General features: G+C 33.0%; 4 protein-coding genes across 6 annotated transcripts; 2 read left to right on the top strand and 2 right to left on the bottom strand.

Moving 5' to 3' along the window:
- Positions 1-3,933: 3,933 nt before the first annotated feature.
- LOC101212791 (putative transcription factor bHLH041) lies at positions 3,934-5,934 on the top strand. The gene is made up of 4 exons (XM_031880813.1): positions 3,934-4,512; positions 4,585-5,100; positions 5,259-5,663; positions 5,842-5,934. Exons 1-4 carry the CDS (start codon positions 4,471-4,473, stop codon positions 5,932-5,934), a joined length of 1,056 nt encoding a protein of 351 aa, XP_031736673.1. The 5' UTR covers positions 3,934-4,470.
- A 1,421-nt stretch (positions 5,935-7,355) lies between these two features.
- LOC101213032 (DNA repair protein recA homolog 3, mitochondrial) lies at positions 7,356-11,390 on the bottom strand. 3 transcript variants are annotated; one of them, XM_011650301.2, is made up of 8 exons: positions 10,994-11,389; positions 10,737-10,794; positions 10,315-10,511; positions 10,021-10,108; positions 8,961-9,133; positions 8,638-8,784; positions 8,383-8,508; positions 7,356-8,287 (listed from the first exon to the last, which is right to left on the bottom strand). In XM_011650301.2, exons 1-8 carry the CDS (start codon positions 11,048-11,050, stop codon positions 7,607-7,609), a joined length of 1,527 nt encoding a protein of 508 aa, XP_011648603.1. In that variant the 5' UTR covers positions 11,051-11,389; the 3' UTR covers positions 7,356-7,606. The 3 variants fall into 3 exon arrangements, with proteins under 3 accessions (XP_011648603.1, XP_031736716.1, XP_011648604.1); XM_031880856.1 differs by lacking the exon at positions 10,021-10,108 and having other exon boundaries at positions 10,362-10,511; positions 10,994-11,390; XM_011650302.2 differs by lacking the exon at positions 10,994-11,389 and having other exon boundaries at positions 10,362-10,511.
- A 667-nt stretch (positions 11,391-12,057) lies between these two features.
- Positions 12,058-15,740, bottom strand: LOC101205667 (DNA repair protein recA homolog 3, mitochondrial). The gene is made up of 8 exons (XM_004141009.2): positions 15,441-15,740; positions 15,182-15,239; positions 14,785-15,008; positions 14,491-14,578; positions 13,541-13,713; positions 13,229-13,375; positions 12,975-13,106; positions 12,058-12,877 (listed from the first exon to the last, which is right to left on the bottom strand). Exons 1-8 carry the CDS (start codon positions 15,495-15,497, stop codon positions 12,488-12,490), a joined length of 1,269 nt encoding a protein of 422 aa, XP_004141057.1. The 5' UTR covers positions 15,498-15,740; the 3' UTR covers positions 12,058-12,487.
- Positions 15,741-18,037: 2,297 nt separating this feature from the next.
- Positions 18,038-21,102, top strand: LOC101205900 (nucleosome assembly protein 1;2). Its single transcript, XM_004141010.3, has 12 exons — positions 18,038-18,256; positions 18,365-18,408; positions 18,605-18,700; positions 18,857-18,949; positions 19,024-19,108; positions 19,181-19,242; positions 19,329-19,513; positions 19,647-19,824; positions 19,905-19,948; positions 20,131-20,338; positions 20,472-20,489; positions 20,592-21,102. The coding sequence occupies exons 1-12, from the start codon at positions 18,211-18,213 to the stop codon at positions 20,658-20,660; spliced, it is 1,128 nt and encodes a 375-aa protein (XP_004141058.1). The 5' UTR covers positions 18,038-18,210; the 3' UTR covers positions 20,661-21,102.
- The last annotated feature ends 340 nt before the right edge of the window (positions 21,103-21,442 follow it).

Raw genomic sequence — 21,442 nt, 5'->3', positions numbered from 1 at the left:
AAAATTAAAATAATTGGATTTCATGCTGCTTTCACGTTTGCTATTGCAGCGCTGTCGGTACAAGCTAAAGCTAAACTCCCTGATTCTTTTGAGTTCGTATCCATTACCAGTTTACTTTGTTTACTGTGTTTTGTGTCTGCAATGATAATAGATTTCAGTTTTAAGACCTTTGCAAAGGTCCTATACTTTCTAGGTGCCTTCTTTTGTATGACCAGTTACTTAATAGCAGCTGCGATCCCCAGCCAAATGTACTTCCATGTCCTTCTAATTCTTCTCTTCCTTATCTCTTGCATCACACTTGTTATACTCATGTCCAACACATGCAGCCCTCCTAATTCCACAACCAATGATCTTCCTCTCTAAACTGCATGACACCATTTCTGTCCAACCAAATCAAGTAAGTTCCTTCTTTCTATTTTATTTTTTTAATTAACAAAAAATGCTATCTTTTTTTTTCTTTTTCTACTTTTGATATTATTCTATATACCTATATTTATCTTGTTTTATTAAATATAATTTATACACAAACAATTAAACAAAATTTCTCAAAAATATTTAAATATGTCACCCAATATATTCATACCCTAATGCATTTTTTTTCTTTCCATTTCATTTTAAATATGCATCTCCAAATGCTAAATAATATATGGAGATCAATAAGTTTTTTTTTTCTATTATTATTTTAATGAAGAGTACGTTTTAACATTAGACTATACATTCCATTTTCGGTTTACAATATTTGATTCATCTGTTTCAATTTATTATGTTCGTGCAGGATAGGATCCGATAAAAGTTTCAAGAATAACGTCATATATATTATGCTCCATCTGATGATGTTAAGAGAAGATATGTAGAAGTTTTATTATTAATTTATTGCTTTTTTTATCAGACTAATGATTGTGTAAGAATCATATATATATATATATATACATACATACTTTTTTATATATGTGTTATATAACATGTGCATGCATGTGGTTTATGTGAGGTTTCTTTATATATTCTTATTTTATTCTAAGAAACTAAACGAGTCAATAAGAAAATTAACTTTTTTTAATACTATATTTCTTAAAAAAACAGAACTAATTGACTTTAAGAGATTATAAGTATTTGACGTTTTTAATAAAAGTTATCCAGAAAAATAAAAAATGTTAAGAAAGAATAACAAAAGGCAAAAAAAAATGCATAATTTTCTATTTTTTTCTTCTATTGCTGATAGGTTAAAAACGTAATTATAATTTTATGTACTGAAATGTCAAGGCAAGTGAATGATCAATTCATACAAAACTATAAATGATTGATTAACAATTTTTAAAAAAAAAACTAAAACTGCCCTTTGTCTCTGTCTCCACGGCGGTGACCCACGATGCGAACGAATCAGCTATGGCTAAGCACGAACGACTCTACACGAACGGCCTAGCAGTGACCCACTCCGATGAGGCTCGTGAAAAATGGTCCTTTATTTTCAGTCCCTAAACGCAGTATTGCAAAATTAAAACAATAAACTTTTAAAATTTTAAAAGTGATGTATAACTCTAAAATCTCACTCTAAAATCAATCTGAAATCATAGATAACACAACCAACGATGTATCTTATCTTTCATAAGCCATACAATTTAAAACAATATTAATTTTATTTTAATAAAGAATGTTTTCTCTGAGCATTTAGAGTACATACAAATTTATAAATTTACTTTAGATATCAAAAGTTCATCCTGTAGGGAGTGTGGCCGGGGCCCATATAAACACGGGCTAAATAATGTGTATGGGCCTTGCGACTCCGCCCAGCCCACTTTCCTAACCAAATGGGCTTTAATATAGCGCCAAGGCCCATTCTTAAGGACCATTTGCAGATATAATTAAGAAGAAATAAGAAAAATATTAATTTCGTTCTCTCTCAATTTGTAGGATTCTTAGGATAACACCATTTTACAAAAATTGCATATATAATACTTTCCTATGGTTACCACATGTTATTTCTATAATTTATTTTCATTGTACTATTTTATTAATTTTTAGGACAAACGTTATGTCAACCAGGATAAAAAGCATAAAAAATAAAAAATTTGACCTCGAAAAATTTTTGCACACCACAATACGCTAGTATGTCGTTTATGAACTAGGAGAGATAACGATACACTATAAAGTTAGAAATAAAATTAAAATTATGATTTTGTTGTGCTATATTTTCTAGAAGTATACAATTAATAATCACATTACCATACTAGCCTCACCTCACCATCAAGTATGTATACAAATTTTAAATCACATCCAACGTGTCAATTTGAAATTAAGAATCATGCATAATTTTAATAAAAACAAAATTAAAATATTAATTTCTCTCTTGATGTTATCATAAATATTAATTTTAAAAAAGAGTGGAAAAGGGTTAATCAAACTTAGAGTACTTAAATTAAAAGTAGAATTTGGTTTGAGAAAATGAGGAGGGTACCCTTAGAAGAAGCAATGGTTAAATCATGTATGAATGGACCCTACATTTCAAGCCCTCGCGAATGTGGACTTTGACCACATCATCATCCACTCCTACTTTTCTTCCCCATCATTTTCATACCTTTTTTTTTTTATATCCATATAAAGCAAAATTATAATAAAAACAATAAATCAAATTTGACCTCTACAACTTCTTCTTATATCACCTTGGACTTCCAATCAAGTTTTAATTTTATCAACAAATAAGTCTTATAATTTTAACTTTGATTTATATTTCATTATTTAAATTAATTAAACACAAAGAAAATAATGTAAATATATTCCTAAACTCATCACTTTCAACAATTAATTAAAAAAGAAAAGGGGTTGTCCTAGCTAGTGCATAAACTAACCGCTTATCAAGGGAAAATAACTATGTTATCAATCTTTTTAAAAAAGGGAGAGTTATAATTTCGTGCTGTGCCTACAAAAATTTCTTTTAATTTCAAAGGTTTAGTCAAAATTTTGAATTAATCTAAACAAAATTACTTACACACAAATTATTTAACGTGATCCTTTTTAATAATTGTGTGATATAGTATTCACATATTTATGGGTTAAATTACAAAGTTCATTGGTTAAGTCTTTTAAATTTTCAATTTTATATTCAATAAGTCATTAATTATCTAGGTTTAGATTCTAACTTGAATATAAAAACTCAATTTTATTTTGAATAGACCATTAACTTTTAAAATTTTAAAATAAATATGTCACTTCGAAGAACCTATATTTAAAACATAAAATTGAAAAAAGACATGTTAATTGATTTAGAGTCTGAACCCATTAATAAATAGAAACTTTAAAATTTGATGGACTTATATATAAACAAAGTTATGTATATATTGTTTTAATTTTCTGTGGCTGCTGAGCTTCGTGTTTTTCCAGCTTCTTACTTTTAGTTTCTCTCTTTTCTCTGTCTTCTTCCTTATTGTCAACTTCCCAGTTGATCCCATCCTATAAATTTCTTCCATTATTTCTTCTTCCCTTTTAATTAATCATTTTTTTTGTGTGTATATGGAAATTGTATTTTCCCTCAATCAGGATGCTCGAGCCTCCTTCTTGCATTCCCTTCTGCAATCTGTTCATTCCACTTACATTTGCATTTGGTCTTATTTACCCCATCCTTCCAAGTATATATTATATCATTTTCATTTCCCTTTTTTTTTCCCTGATTATTTATTGGAAAATGATATTAACTTTATGTTTATGTTTTAAGTTGTTTAATGAATCTTGATGGGTTGTTTCGGGAGGATGAGGATGATGATCAGAAGAAACAACCCAGCAGTTCTTTAGGAAGTTTCCAACGAAGGCTGTTCAATGAGTATACACAAGTGATATTTAGTCTTGAAAATAAGTAAGTTTTTTTTATTTATTATCATTATAATATTTTTATTAATTAAAAAGTTTTAAATTATGAACACACTTGATTACAGCCTTGTCCCTGGCCATGCTTTCAAGAACAAAATTTCATTTTTAGAGGTTCGGGAATCTGTGCTTCTAACCCACTCTTCTTCTCGAATCCAAACCCAATTTTATGCTGTAAGTGTGTTATAATAACTTTATTTTATGCTAAAATACATCATAATTTTTTTTAATTTTTTGATTTTTTTTTCTCACAGGCAGCTGGGATTAAGGTAAGCTGCTGTTGTTAAATAATTTCGGATATATATGAAATTTTCTTATCTCAAACTATGAACTTCTCATTCATCTTGATCACATAGGATCATAGGCTTATTGATTAAACTAAGACTCTCTAGCTAGTATTTTGTATGATTCCTTTCCTCTCAAACTGTTTAAACTTAGTTTTAAAATCCAAAAATGAAACAATATCTAAAATTTACTGTGATGTATTAGTAATTATATAGCTTAATACTGTGTAGAGATCAAATGTGGCCTCGAAGTCCCACTGATCTTTTCGGTTGATTAATTATCAATACAACTTTGCTAAAAAATAACAATGCATGCCAGAGCGTTGTTTTCATGGGGAGCAGCAATGGAGAAATAGAACTTGGCTTTTCACAGGTAAACCCTAAAATTAGATTTCTTTATCAAATTATTATGTTTAGTTAAAGGAAATTTAAATATAATTTTCAGGTAGAAATGGTAGAGGAGATGAAACAAACAAATCAAATACTATTTCCTGCTTGGGAAGAAGTTTCATCAATAATAATGGCTTCTTCTTCTGATCAACTTCCGCCCAATATTATTCCATCTTCCCTTTCTCCCAAATCTCCATCCATTGAAGAAACCCCAGAAATCCCTTCATTACTGTTTTACAACGATCTTTCTACGATACCATTGCTTCCGCTACCACCGGACCGTTCGTCGTTGTCGGGAGGTTCGAGAGAAAGTGCTTTTGAGGAATATAATGTGAAGAAGGCGGCGGTGGAAGGGGCGGAGGAGAATCAGAAAAGGGAAAGTTTGATGAAAAAAGGGTTAGTGTTTTATAGAAAGTTAAAGAAAATGAGGATTGGAGAGAGAATAATAATAGAGGCGGCCAAGCGGCCAGCGTCGGCTCAACTGATTCATATGATAGCGGAGAGGAGAAGGAGAGAAAAACTCAATGAAAGCTTTCTTGCTTTGAGATCTATTCTTCCACCTCAAACTAAGGTTAGTGTCTCAATTACTAAATCCTTCCTTTTTTTCTTTTTTATAATTATTATGTTTTTATCATGACATTGTTTGATGAATACATACTGTTTTGGATTGCATATTATATTGATGTTGTTATTATTATTTGGTTAATGAATATATTTACGTATACGTAGAAAGATAAAGCATCAGTATTGGCAACAGCAAGAGAATACTTAACCAAATTGAAAGCACAAGTATCAGAACTTAGCCATAGAAACCACATTCTTCTACAAGCTCAAGATCCTCATATTAGAACAGTACACCACCAACCAACCACTCCCACTTCATCCCTTAACCAACAGTTTACCGTTAACGTTTCCTACGAGCCACCGCCACCAGGATCAACAGACGAGACGATCGTCGTAGATTTGGAAATAATCATAAGAGGCGATAGTAGTCAGTTAATGACGGATACCGCAATTCGCATTCTTCAATTCTTGAAGTCTATTGTTAACGCAAGAGTAGTTTTGTCATTTCATGCTAACCATATGATCGCTCCTTCTCCTCTTACCCGCCTCGGCTTCAGGTTTAGCCTTCAGGTAATTAATTTGCTTCATTCTTTTTCTTTTTTTCTTATAATTGAAAGTATTATAAAATTGGGTTTCATTGAATAGTTGTGAATTCAAGTAATTAAGTTTCTTAAATTAAACTACTTTTTAAAAAAGTATATATGATGGAATCTTTATATTGTTTGTTTTTGTTTTTTCCTTTCTTTAGGGTGGGGAATGGGACGAGTCGGCCTTCCTGGAAGCAGTGAGAAGAATTGTCTCCGACTTACCATCACTATCATCATACCAAAATAAATCGTAATCAACGATTCACATTTCTACACGTCCTGCTTCAACATTTTTGGTATTCTTTTTGGATATTCATCCCTATCAATCAATTTGAATACAGATACAAATTTTGTTTATCCAAACTAATATCGGATCGATATCAAGGTGCTAATTAAGTTGAAAATTATACTCTATCTTCCTAAGCAAGTCCTAAGGTTTTTGTTTTTTTGGAAAAGTACTTGATTTAATAATATTAGATGTTTGAATTCTAGGATACCATAAAGAACGATGTCACATTAATTGCTTTTTAATTTGATTTTCAAAATGTGCCCACCGAACCTCTGTTGTTTTTCTACGAGGAATCTTATACTCTATTTTCTGTTTACATGCCATTTATTCTTCTTTGATATATATATATAAAAAGACTACTTGATAAATTTTACTGGTGAATCTTTATATTTTTTATATTAATGTTAATGATCTATTGTAGACCATTCTAGCCTATATAAAGTAATTAAAGTGTATAAATTCTTTTGATGGTATAACATAAATGGGTTCAATATTTCTGTTTTATTTTTCTTATAATATTAGTTTGTTTTAAAAAATAACAATAAAGACTCATTAATCAATTACGATCACGATCACATGAATCGGACAAACTTTTAATGTTAATGTTATTTTAGTATAAAACCTTGGTGATTTTACTTTTGACTTAATCCAAAAAGCTTCATACAAGTGAACATGATTGTTTCTCTTATAAACTAATAAAAATCTTATTTAAATTCCCTCGAAATAGACGGTAGAATGTGGTTTTGTATTAAAATCAAAATCAAATTGTTACATTAATATTGTTTTTTCTTTTTTCTGAAAACAAAATTTAGTTTTAAAATTTTATAGAAATTGGACAGAGACTTCACATGTTTGTGAACAACACTATCAACTTATTGATCTCATTTCAATGTGAAAATTCAGCGGTGGTTATGAAATGTGAGAGAATTAGTCCCAAAACAATGTTTCTCTAAATTCTTTTCCAATATTTGTTTTAATTCGAATACAATTCATCTTTATGAATGATTGGGTCCCACCCAACACCTTCAGAAACAACAAGGGGAGATTTCATTAAATTTTTCCACAAGATTTTGTATTTGAATTGATGATTGATTTTAGAAACACCTTTGAACTTTGTGGACAGAAAGTGGGTCAGATGCCATTTATGAAGATTCAAAGAGATCCATAAGAAATAGTACTGAGTCTAACTTTAATATAAAGAATTTTAAATATTGACCAACATACATCCAATAGAGGCAAACATTAGATTATTTTGACCTTCTATTATCAAACATTTATTCTTTATATTTAATGTAGATGTGGACATAGTAATATAATCAAATGAACCATAATAGAAAATTAGGAACCTAGAAAATTTTCCTTATCAGCATCCTAAAAGAACATATGGGTCAAGAGGACAAAATAAATTATATGTATTACAAACTTTAAAAAGATCCATTGTCAATATTCTATCCTTCATGTAAAATTACAATGGTAATCATCATCCATCATTGGAACCACAAAAGCACAAACTAAAAGATATAAAAATGTGGCAAGGAGACCCAAAATTTTGTGCATGGCAAAGAGAGAGAAGGAATAGATGAAGGATAATAAGAACGGAAGTGCTTGAATTCACAATTAGAAGGGCATCCACAAGCTTATGCTTCTGCAGCAGTAACTGCATCTTCATCCGTCGAATCAGGTGGCGTGATAATATATTCTTGAAGTTTTGTAATTAGTTCTTTCCTAACATCTTCATTCTTTGACAGAAAAGTTTTCAAGGCTTCTTTGCCATGGAAGTTTCGACCATTATACTTAAAGAATGAACCTGCCTTGGTTATGAATTTATATTTCAACGCCAAATCTATAATCTCTGACTCCTTACTTATACCTTTTCCAGACTTGAGCTCGAATTGAACATTTCGAAATGGAGCATGCTTATTATTCTTCATCACTTTTACAGCAGTAACTGCATCTTCGTCCCTAGAATTAGGTGGTGTGATAACATCTTCTTGAAGACTTCCTTCTGTTTCATCTCTATTCTGTGGCTTACCCATTTCAGCATCGAGTAGTTTCTCCCGTAGTTTCGTAATTAGTTCTTCCCTAGCATCTTCACTCTCTAACAGAAAAGTTTTCAAGGATTCTTTCCCGTAGAAGCTTCGACCATGAAAGCGATAGAGTGAAGCTGCCTGGGACATGAATTTATATTTCAACCCCAAAATTATAATCTCCGACTCCTTACATATACCTTTTCCACGCTCGAGCTCAAATTGAGCAATACGAAATGGAGGAGCAAGCTTATTCTTTACCACTTTTACTTGAACGCGGCTTCCTATCACCTGCAATTGAATATACAACAATGCATAAATTAATATTCACATTAAAAAATGCATTTAAACAGTATCCAGATTTACTAGCAATTTAATGTTTATACCTCTTCCCCCTTCTTGACATAACCTATTCTGCAAACAAAAAGACGGACCGAGGCATAAAACTTTACCGCATTACCACAACATGTAACAACTTCAGATCCTCCAAAAGTGGATGGCTTTGACCTTATCTAGAGATAAATACGTATTAAGGAGTGCAGTAATACTGAACTCTGATAAGTGATAACTAAATAATCGATGCCACCACCATGTAGAAAGTCGCAGTTTATTGCTGAAAAAGTTGAGAAACAAAATAATACCTGACTAATAAATATTAATATAGTCTGTGATAGGAATAAAGAATGGCACAATTTGCGAAGTGCTTGGCCCATGAGTCTAGCCTGCATAGCCATGGGGGTATCACCCATCTCACCATCGACTTCACCTTTAGGCACAAGAGCAGCTACCTGGTCAGAGGCATTCAATATTTTACGATGTTCCAAGAAAATAAGATTGAAGTAATTTCAACATATCAATGAAACTGTTTCTGTTTCCTATACCCGAAAATAAAAAAGGAAAATTCAACATATAAAAATAACAAATTTCCAACTGTTCTCTTCAAAACAGTTTGCATCATACTCACATTGTTAACAACAACAACATCAACAGAACCACGTCGGATTTGGGAATCCACAAAACTAAGAGCTTGTTCACCACAGTCAGGTTGAGATAGGTAGAGGTTCTCAGTGTTCACTCCAATAGCCTGAGCGAGGGCTGGATCAAAGGCATGCTCCGCATCAACAAAGACACAGCTACCTGCATTGAAAAGACCGAAGCAGATTACTCCAGCATTATGTTTGTGTGTACTAAAGTTAAACTTTCAAACTACACCTCCAAAACTATCCTTTATTGTTGAACAAAAAACATAAGTTAATTTGAATTGTTCTCTTCCCCAAAGGACAATATAATATACAGTTCTAGTGTGTGTGATATGAAAAAGGTCTAAGAATAAAATGTGCAAAACAAAGCCCAAGAATGGTGTATACATAAATATAACTAAGAGATGTAAAGTCAGCTATTTGTGTAAGGCACATAGCAAAATGTTGTCCTTTAAGAAGGCATACCAAGTGCATTCAGTGATTAGGCACTCCACTCCCAAGATACACATCCTTTCAAAAAAACAAAGGAACTTCTGTGCATCAGTGCAACTAAACTATCTTACAAATCCCGGTCGAGCGTAGAATGTTCCGTAGAAACGGACTTTGATAGAAGAAATTTCAGCAATTTTTTATTTCCTTGAGCATAGAAGTTAATAGAAATTTGTAAGACAACTTAGATGCAGACAAGCTTCCTCGAAGGAAGTGGTATCGTGGGAAAGGAGTGTCAAATAACTCAGTGCAAACAGCATGTTTCTCTATGAACAAAATTTTGTGATGCACCTAGACCAAAGTAAAAGACTTTCTAAACCCTATTACACTGATTGATACTTTTATGTTTGTTGGTGGTTGTTACTTTTCTTAATCTACCGTATTCCTGCCCATTTATTTTGCGTATTTTTTCCAACATATCCAACAAAATGACCTAAACGAATTAAATGCGGAAGCCAGTTATCAGATTATAATTTTCTGCAGGAGCAAATGGGCTCGTTTAATTTACTTGCTTAAAGACTGAATGAGCACATTGACTTATCAATTAAACAGTACCTCCTTGCTTCTGGGATTCAGCGATTACATGCAATGCAAGAGTTGTCTTTCCAGATGCCTCTGGACCATAAATCTCGATTACACGACCCTATAAAGATCTAATGAAGTTATATCACAAACATGAAACACATGCATGATGTCTCAATATTCTTTTTTCATTTACCATTTACAAAAACATGGTTTGAGGAAAGGTGCTAGATAAAGAGTTCTAAAACAAGCGAAGCAGCCATTCAAATACATATGATTAAGAAATACTTCATCCTCACTACGACATCATAAAGAAATGTAAAATACCTTAGGAAAGCCACCTACTCCTAGAGCCATATCCAAAGAAAACGAACCTGTGGAAACCACAGGGACATTTTTAGATGATGCAGAACGGCCAAGCCACATGATCGACCCCTTTCCAAATGTGGTAGTTATCTGACCCAAGGCTTGTTGTAAGGCCAGCTCTTTCTTAGACAACTTCTTTTCAGAAGAATCACTCCCATCTGATGAATTAGCAGGCTTCTTTTTACTTTCAAGATCGACATAACATTGATATTGAGTCACATTGTAATGAACATAATACATTATCTGAACCTTTTCTAAGAGGTCGTGCATGAATGAATAAACGTTTTTTCAAACAAAAGTCTAAAAATTTCCAACATTCTGCTTCACGACAAGTTCATCACAATCATGTTTGAACTAACGTAATCAAAGCCAATATATCGCACCTTTGGTTGAAAAATTACATATTTGAGTAGAAGTTCCTAATATGCCTCTCCTGTAGCCCTGCAAAGAAAACAAGCAGAAATTCAAACCAAAAGACGTAAAAGCGAAATTAGCTCAAAAATATTTAAAATCTAATCCTTCTTTAAATAAAGGAGGGCTCATTCTAAATTGCATATAGAGTTAAAATAATGAGTGGCAACGCATACACCAAGTGCTGTACGGTGAAACAAAGAAGATTAACAATGTAAGTGAATGAGACCTCGCGCTGAAAAAGAGAGCGCCCAAGAAAAGATGCATTTCGAATAAGCCTCGCCATTAAACCTCTTGAAAACCTCCCCTGCAGAACAGAAAGAGCAACACCGGACCAAAAGAAACGGAGAACTGACTTGAATAAATAGCAACTGAAGAAGAAGAAGAAGAAGGAGAAGAAGAATGGGGAGAAGAGCTGCTAGAAGCCATAGGCACGAGCAATTATGAAATGGATATCGAAAGACGAAGAAGACAGGGAGACCATTTAAGACTATGCGCTGAACACTGCCATTTTTAGGGTTCTTTTCCTTCTCTTTTTCTTTTTCTTTTGGTTTCTTTCTTTCCGTCCTTGCGGCGGGATTTCCATGCCTTGCGATGATTGCGCCCCAGACTTATGGGCTTGAAGCTCATTGTTTGGACCTAGAAATAAGCTACAATATTTTGTCTTAAATATTCAATTATTTTCATTACTAAGGTTTAGCAAATTTTCATTTATGCTTATTTAAGTTCTTTTTCAATCTTTGTTTTAATTCGAATACAATTAAAAACACTTTTGTAAACAGAACGTTGGTCAGATACAAAACATGAAGATTCAAAGAGATCCATACAAATAAAAATAGTACTGAACATGAAAATAAACATAAACGTGGGTTAGATTCCACGCTTACATTAAATATTTAATTATCTTGACCTTCTATTATCAAATCTTTTAATCTTTATATTTAATGTAGGCGTGGACAAAGTAGTGCAATTTTACAAACCATAGTGGAAAATTAGGAACCTAGGAAGTTTTCCTTCTCAGCTAATAGAACGAGGACAAAATAGATTGTGTACAAACTTTAGAAAAAATCTTGAGACCATAAACCAAAAATCAATTATTCTAATTGTATGATAAGGAAAATACATAGTTCATAGATTCATAAACATTGATATATTAGTTGGAAAAAAAAAAAAAAACTTGAAAAAGCTTCAAAAGAAGTTCCAATAATGCCAACATATCATACCCTCATAGTCGAAAGACCGAACTCAAAATAATAATAGCTGTTGTAAGCAATATTATCTGAAGAGAGAATGTAAAGCAGAAAGGCATTCTCACGCTCAAGAATTTGTTCAAAATTAGTCTGTAAAACTTGTAAAAATGCCCAACAATTTAATAAGATGCAATAATTAGGGAATAATACACGTTGATCAGTTATACAGCTACTCACACTTACAAATTAAGTCATGATGCAATGCAAAATCGGCATTTTGGATGAAAAGCCTTGGACTGGCATTCTGATTTTCTAAAATCTCCATTGTCAACATTCTATTCTTCATGAAAAATGGCTGATGGTAATAAGGGTAATCATCAGCCATCATCGGAACCATAAAAGCACGAACTACAAGATACAAAAATTGTGGTATGGAGACCCAAAACTTTGTGCCTGGCAAAGAGAGGAGGAATAGATCTAGGATAATAAGGATGGAAATGCATGAATTCACTATTAGAATGGCATCTACAAGCTTATGCTTCTACAGCAGTAACTGCATCTTCGTCATTGGATTCAGATGGCTCGATAGTATCTTCTTGGGGACTTCCTTCTGTTTCATCTCCGTCCTGTGGCTTATCCATTTCCACATCGAGTAGTTTCTCTTGAATTTTTGTAATTAGTTCGTTCCTAACATCTTCATTATTCGACAGAAAAGTTTTGAAAGTTTCTTTGCCGTGGAAGCTTTGACCATTATACTTAAAAAATGAACCTGCCTTGCTTATGAATTTATATTTCGACCCCAAATCTATAACCTCTGCCTCCTTACTTATACCTTTTCCAAACTCGAGCTCGAAGTTAGCGGTGCGAAATGGAGGAGCAACCTTATTCTTCATCACTTTTACTTGAACCTGGTTTCCTATTGTCTGCCATTGAAATATACAGCAATGTACAAATTAATATACGCATAAAAAAATGCATTTACACAGTATCCAGATTTACTGCCAAGTTAATGTTTTATACCTCTTCCCCCCTCATGACAGAACCTATTCTTCTAATATTAAGACGCACCGAGGCATAAAACTTTAATGCATTGCCACCACAAGTAACTTCAGATGGACCACCATATCCATAAGTGGACATCTTTGACCTTACCTAGAGTCGCATACGAACCAATGAGTGCAAAAATACTGAACTCAGATAACTAAATAATTGATGCCATCACAATGTAGAAAATCACAGTTCATTGCCATGACATTTGAGAAATGAAATAAGACCTGATTGATAAATATTAATATAGTCTGTGATTGGGATAAAGAATGGCATAATTTGCGAAGTGCTTGGCTCATGAGTCTAGCCTGCATAGCCATGTGGGCATCACCCATCTCACCATCGAGTTCAGCTTTAGGCACAAGGGCAGCTACCTGTCATAGAGGCAACCATGATCTTACTATGTACCAAAAAAATAAGATTAAACTAATTTCAACATATCAATGTTTCCTATACCCAAAAATAAAAATGGAAAATTAAACATATAAAAATAACAAATTTCCAACTGTTCTCTTTAAAATAGTTTCCATCATACTCACACTGTCAACAACAACACAATCAACTGAACCACTTCGGATTAGGGTGTCCACAAGACTAAGAGCTTGTTCACCACAGTCAGGTTGAGATAGGAGGAGGTTCTCAGTGTCCACTCCAATAGTCTGTGCGAGGGCTGGATCAAGAGCATGCTCCGCATCAATAAAAACACAGCAACCTGCATTAAAAAGACCAAAGCAAATTACTCCAGCATTATGTTTGTGTGTGATAAAGTTAAACTTTAAAATTACATCTCCAAAACTATCTTTTATTGTTGAACAAAAAACATAAGTTAATTTAAGGACGATATAATATACAGTTCTAGTGTGTGGTATGAAAAAGGTTTAAGAATAAAATGTGCAAAACAAAGGCCAAGAATGGCATATACATAATAGTAAGTAAGAAATATAAAGTCAGCTATTTGGGTCAACGCACATAGCAAAATGCTGTCCTTAAAAAAGGCATACCATGTGCACTGAGTTATTAGGCACTCCATTCCCAATATACACATCCTTTCAAAAAAAATTGTGTGCATCAGTGCAAGTAAACTATCTTACAAATCCCCATTGACATGATGCCCAACGGAAAGAGAATATTCTGTAGAAAAGGACTTTGATAGACGAAATTTCAGCACTTTTCTGTTTCCTTGAGTGTAGAAGTTAATAGAAATTTGTAAGAGAACTTAGACGAAGGAAGTGCTATCATGGGAGTGGAGTGTCAAATAACTCAGTGCAAACCGCACGCCTTCTCTACAAACAAAATTTTGTGATGCACCTAGACCAAAGTAACAGGCTTTCTAAACCCTATTACGCTGATTAATATTTTTAGGTTTGTTGGTGGTTGTACTTTTCTTATTCTACAGTGTACCTGCCCATTAATTTTGGGTATTTTTGCTCGTTCAAATTTACTTGCTTATACACTGAATGAGCACATTAATTTATCAATTAAACAGTACCTCCTTGCTTCTGGGTTTCAGCGATTACATGCAGTGCAAGAGTTGTCTTTCCAGATGCCTCTGGACCATAAATCTCAATTACACGACCCTATAAAAATATAATGAAGTTACATCACAAACATGAAACACATGCATGATGTCTCAATATTTTTTTTTCATTTACCATTTACAAATACATGTTTAAATGAAAGAAGCTACATAAAAAGTTCTAAAACAAGTGAAACGGCCATCCAAATATATGTGATTAAGAAATGCTTCAACCTCACTAAGACATCATAAAAAAGTGTATAATACCTTAGGGAAGCCACCAACTCCTAGTGCTATGTCCAAAGAAACCGAACCTGAGGAAACCACAGGGACGCTTTTAGATGATTGAGAACGGCCAAGCCACATGATAGACCCCTTTCCAAATGCGGTAGTTATCTGATCCAAGGCTTGTTGTAAGGCCAGCTCTTTCTTAGACAATTTCTCTTCAGAAGAATCACTCCCATCTGATGACTTAGAAGCCTTCTTTTTACCTTCAACATTGATTGAACATTGACGTTGAGTCACATTGTAATGAACAAAATAAATTATCTAAACCTTAGAGGTCGTGAGTGAACGTTTTTTCAAACAAAATAGTCAAAAAATTTCCAACGTTCTGCTTCACAACCATGTTTGAACTAACGTAATCAAAGCCAACATTTCGCACCTTTGGTTGAAAAATTACATATTGGAGTAGACGTCACCAATACGCCTCTCCTGTAGCCCTGCAAAGAAAGCAAGCAAAAACTCAAACCAAAAGACGTAAAAGCTAAGAAATATTTTGTCTCTAGTCCTTCTATAAATAAGGAGGGCTCACTCTAAACTGTAAATAGAGTAAAAAATAATGAGTGGCCACAACGAACGCATACACCAAGAGTTATACAGTGAAACAAAGAAGATTAAGAGTGTAAGTGAAAAAGACCGACCTCGCGCTGAAGAAGAGAGCGGGCAAGAAAAGATGCATTTCGAACAAGCCTCGCCATTAAAGCTCTTTAAAAACTCCCCTGAGGAAGAGAAATGAAGAACTAAGTTGAATAAACAGCAAGTGAAGAATAAGAAGAAGAAGAGTGAGGAGAAGAGGTTATGAAAGGGAAGTGGAAATCGAAAGACGAAGAAGAAGACAGGGTGATGATCATTTAAAGAATATGCGCTTAACTCTGCCCTTTTTAGGGTTCTTTTTCTTTTTCTTTTTATTTGCTTTTTTTCTCTCCTAGGGTTTTCCCTCCATTGCTTACAATTAGAAGCATGACTGGAAAATTTGGAAAAGTAGCACATGTTTTGTTTTTATTTTTAAAATTAACACATTTTTTAAAATTCGTATCTTTTTTAAATATTAAAATTTTTCTATTTGTGTTTTTTTTTCGGATATATAGGTAGACCCAAATTCTACTATTTTTTAAATCTTCCAATTCTTGTTTAATTTGTTTATATTTTTAAAATGGTATAATCTAGCTTTAATTATCAATCGATATGCATTCTAGTGGCCATTTATGAGATTGATCGATAAAACAAAATTACGAGTTTTCTTAAATGTGCTATAAAACCAAAAATATGTTGTTTCTCATATACTTTTATAATTAGCCCTCGTATTTGTGATGGACTTTATAGTCAATATTTAAACAATGACAAGATAAGGGGATTTACTTTCAACAAATAACAAAAAATACATATTATTAAAATGACAATTTTTTTTAAAAAAAAAGTGTGATATTCTAAAAAACAACTCATTTCAATTAACATTAAAAGAAATAAATCGTGAGAGTTTATAACCAATTCAAAATAAATACTAAAATAAGTATATGGTTCTCATTCGCTTCTGGCCACTTGTAGAAAACATGTATGCAAGGTAGCAAGGTTATAGTTTTTCGGTGGGACAAAAGTGACTATACCAATGAAGTTTGTGTTGGTAAATAAGTACTTAAAGAAACTACAACTTCGATACATATAACTATTGGAAATATGATTGACAACAAACTGAGTGATAGGCGATTGTCAAAAGTTAGTTCACACATTTTTAGAGTCAAGTAAGAGAATAACGAATAATGAGATTTAGAGTTTTTTGTTATCTTATTTTATCTATATTGCGAATAATAACAATAACACCGATGTTGAATAAGGTACATGTATGAAGTGGAGAGACAAATAATAAATATTATGTTTATTTGTGATTGACTCGATAAGTATTTAGATAAAATATAACTTAATAACAAAATATGATTTAAAAAAATTGAGTGAGAAAAATAAAAAAAAGTGCTCGATTATTCACAATTACATCATATTCATAAATTTGTTTTCATTTAAACATGACAAAACAAACCATGTCGTATTTTTGTAAATTTTCAGAAGACAAGCACCACCCGCCAAATGACGGTGCTCCAAGGCAGTAGCCTCAATACGAAATCCAACTAAATCAACGTCCTAATGCTGCTTGTACTTCTATTGAAAATTCATGTCGTTTCCAACTATTACATTTACAATATATACGAATAAGATACAAAGTTTTCGAAAAGTCATATATCCTACTATATGAAGATCAAATCTGACACGTTGAAAATATCATACAATATTATATATATATATTTTGCCATAAAACTTATTATGCACATTTTGTTGCTAGAAGTCCACATATATTTGTCATTTCCTTAAACCTCTTTTACTTGAGCATGTGACTATGGAATAAGTGTTTGGCCCGGTTAAAAAGTTGAATGAATTTTGGTATTATGCTAATGTCATTTATTTATAAAATTACCATTTAACCTTTTATCCTTTTTTTTTTTATTTCCATTTTGCACCATTTTATTACGAACAAATAAAAAAGTAAAAAGAGAAAAGTTACTAACAGGCGATAAACTAAAACGAGAAGATCCTTAAAATTTTATTAGTTTAAAATTTTATTAATAAGAAACTAAAAAAAGAATTAGAAGCTAGAACGAGAAGATCCTTAAAATTTTATTAACAAATAACTAAAAAAAGTTATAAAATATATAAAAAAAACTGTTACGTAGAAAACTAGAAAAATGTTATAAAAGCTAAAAACCGAGCAAGAAAGAAAAGGATAATTTGTTGGTTACTGGTGTTTGAGCGATTTTGAGATCGTTAAATTTAAGGTTTAAATATAAATTAATACTATAAGCATTTTTTTAATAACAAAATAAATTAAAATATTTATAAGTTATAACAAAATTTTAGATTATATTACTCATAGTTTTTTATTATTATATTATCACTCGTACTATTTTATTATTATATTATATCAATAGAATTTACTATACTTAAAAAAATATATTTTTTTTGTAATATCTACTATTTTAAAATTTTCCTCACATTTTGTAAAAAAAATATGGAATAATTGATACTTTAGTTAATAACTCAATACACTTACATGGGCCAGAATGGGAATAAAGGCGAGCCCAAATGGGATGAAGCCCACGGCGGGTGATTTAGTTTTTAAAAATAATTAGATTAGATAAATTTTGTTCGCCCAAAAATCGGCGCGGCTGCGAAGTTGCTTATAAATGGAAATAAATGTCGAGGGTGTTAGGTCTCGAACAAGTGTGCGACGGTATTTTAAAGGTCGGCCACGTTGAGGCGGCCCTTTTCACTCCTTTTTCCTCGCTCGTGTTCAATCTAGGGTTTTAGGTTTCCAACTTCTCTTCCTCCCTTCCCTTCTTTCTTCTCTACTCATCAATATTCTCAATGAGTAACAACAAGGACAACTTCAATGTCTCAGATCTCGGTTCCGGTATTCAAATTCTTTCTCTTTTTTTCTTTATCGATTTTTCTTCATTCCTCGTTTCTTTTCTTCACGAACTGATTTCGAGCCTTTTTTGTTTTTAATTTAATTTTCAAGCTCTCAATGAGGAGGATCGAGCAGGCCTCGTCAACGCTCTTAAGGTACTTCAATTGATTCTCTTTTGCTTCTCTAGAATCAGGAATATATTCCTTCTCTTGTTAGTACTTTTGTCTGGTTTTATTGGATTTGAATATCTGTTTCCGTACTTGTTTACTCTAAAACATCAGTTGATAAAATATATTCTGAAGTTTGGGTTATGCGGTGATTGACTTTACTTGCGTTTTCGATTCTTGGCAGAATAAGATACAGAGTCTTGCTGGGCAGCATTCCGATGTCCTCGAGAATTTGTCACCTGTTGTTCGTAAGCGCGTTGATGTGCTAAGAGAGATCCAGGCAAGTATAACTTTTCTGTTGTTTGATGTTTTCGTTATACGGACTTGTTGGTTTCTCGCTTTTGCTGTTTTTGCAGTTGTTTGGTGCTAACGTAGAGGAATTCATGAATTGTTTCTATTGTTTGAGTTATTTATAATAAGTTCTTCCATTCGACAGAGCCAACACGACGAATTAGAAGCAAAATTTTTTGAGGAAAGGTTGGCGCTTGAGGCTAAATACCAGAAGTTGTATCAGCCACTATACACTCAGGTGTGGATATATCCTATATTAGCTTCGTGATGTTACAATATTGTTTGGTTCTTGATTGGTTTCCTGGTCTGCAGCGATTCAATATTGTTAATGGCGTTGTTGAAGCAGAAGGGGTTCCAAAAGAATCCGCTACCGGACAAGAGGACAAGGACGCAGCAGGTAATTCATTACTGACATTTGGTATGATGATTTTCTTTGTGATTACGTATTAAGTGTTTTTTGCCTTTGCAGAGAAAGGTGTCCCCGATTTTTGGCTTACAGCAATGAAGAACAATGAAGTATTAGCTGAGGAGGTTTGTATTTTCTGCTAGTTTTGAAGAATTGTCTGAATAGCATATTCTGTCACCTTCTATCTTATCTCTTGGTTGCTTTGTTCCAGATTACCGAGCGTGATGAAGGAGCACTCAAATACTTGAAAGATATCAAGTGGTGTAGAATAGATAATCCCAAAGGCTTCAAGCTTGAGTTTTATTTTGAGACCAATCCATTCTTTAAAAATTCTGTCTTAACAAAGACATACCATATGATCGATGAAGATGAACCAATTCTTGAGAAAGCAATTGGGTAATTACATTCTACCTCATTGGTTGTTGGGATTCTATTTAGACTAAATATGTGTTAGCTATGTAGTATAAGATGACATACTTTGAACTACTTTGTTACACTTCAACTGAAAACGATAATCTCTTGTTGGCAGAACTGAGATTGAATGGTATCCTGGGAAGTGCCTTACTCAGAAACTTCTGAAGAAGAAGCCTAAGAAGGGATCGAAGAATGCTAAGCCGATCACTAAGACTGAAAATTGTGAAAGCTTCTTCAACTTTTTTAGTCCACCTCAAGTACCCGATGATGATGAAGATATTGATGAGGATACAGTAGGTTTATTATCCCTTTAGCAAGAAATCATTATGCATTGCTTTTGCCGTGCTCTTTTTTATATTTTCTCTCATGTCAGGCTGAGGAGCTACAAAATCAAATGGAGCAAGATTATGATATTGGGTGAGTTGTTGACATTCTTAATCTCTTGAGAATTGATGTGTTAATTAGCAATATGCAATAGGTTGACTTGTCTATATTTGTGCGATAAAGTTGTTTCATATACGAGACTAATATTGTTGAATGGATAATCAAGCTTTGGGTGGATTTTGATGTCTTTAAATTTGTTTATTTCTTTCCCTTAGGTCAACCATTCGGGACAAGATTATCCCCCACGCCGTCTCATGGTTTACAGGGGAGGCTATTCAAGATGAGGAATTTGAGGACATGGACAATGATGATGAAGACGACGAAGATAACGATGACGAAGAGGATGATGACGAAGACGAGGATGATGATGATGAAGATGATGATGAAGACGAGGATGAAGATGAAGGGAAGTCAAGGAAAAAGGTAAGCCAATTTGTTATTACTTTGATTTGGTCTGTTTATGTATATATTCTTCCCCATTTTGTATAATTAGTTAGAATGAACTGTCTTTTAACCTTTTTCCATTGGACTGGGTTTTGTGTTTGCGTGGAAGCAGCCCTCAGCTGGGAACAAGGTACACTTCCAATCCATTGTTGAACAAATGTCTGACCATGAACGTGTTTGAACTTTCGTCTATCTCACATATTATTATTGTAATGTTGTTTGGTATGTACAGAAGGGTGGACGAGCAGCAGGTGGGGATGGTCAGCAGGGGGAGAGGCCTCCAGAGTGCAAACAACAGTAGAAATGAATTCGATTGGTCGGTGAGACTGTTTGGTGTTGTCCTCGTCTTTTGATAGTCCGCGTACAAGTAATTTTTGGTTGGAAAGAGTGTGGGGGAGGGAAGGGGCAAGTAGGGGGGGAGGGAGGGAATGAGTTTGCAGTTTCCTATGGGTTCTCTCTATTGTCTATGATTTTTACTTCAAAATTTTCTTCCATGCATTCTGGTACTTGAAAAGGGGATTTAGTAGAGTCCATTCCCTTTCTTTTATTATTATTATTATTATATTTTTTTTCCATCATTTTGTCGCTGGCTTGTGAAGAGGATAGGTTTTTTTTGCTCTGCTGCGTCGTCGTCTGTTGGGGAAGAAGTTGGGGATTAGTTTCAATGTGAAGTTGTTACATTTATTGAACCTGTTTGTTGCCTTTTTATTTATATATTGAGATCTCTTTTAGTTTTAGTTTTAGTTTTAGTCTTTTTTAGTATTTGATCACTTGAGTCTCGGCTTTCAATTCTTCATCCCCCTCTTATCATTGGTTGTTGAATTTTTTTATAAAAAAAATTGGCTTATTAATTGAATTATTTTATTAAAGAGTTTGATGCGTTTACTCCGTTGTCTATCCTAATTATATATTAATTTTTTTAAAAATTGTTATCTTCTTTTTTATTTTGTTTTAATAAAAGCAAGGAATGATTAGTAAGCAAATTAATTTGAAGCCTATTCTATATACGAAAATAATAATATTGAAACCTATGTTCCAAAATCTGAATTCACCGAACTCAAAATAAATAATGTGAGTTTGATA

The sequence above is a fragment of the Cucumis sativus genome, chromosome 2 (genome assembly GCF_000004075.3).
Source record: "Cucumis sativus cultivar 9930 chromosome 2, Cucumber_9930_V3, whole genome shotgun sequence".
Taxonomy (NCBI): Eukaryota; Viridiplantae; Streptophyta; class Magnoliopsida; order Cucurbitales; family Cucurbitaceae; genus Cucumis; species Cucumis sativus.
Note: the sequence above shows the minus strand (reverse complement) of the source record. Positions and strands in the feature narration are given on the sequence as shown.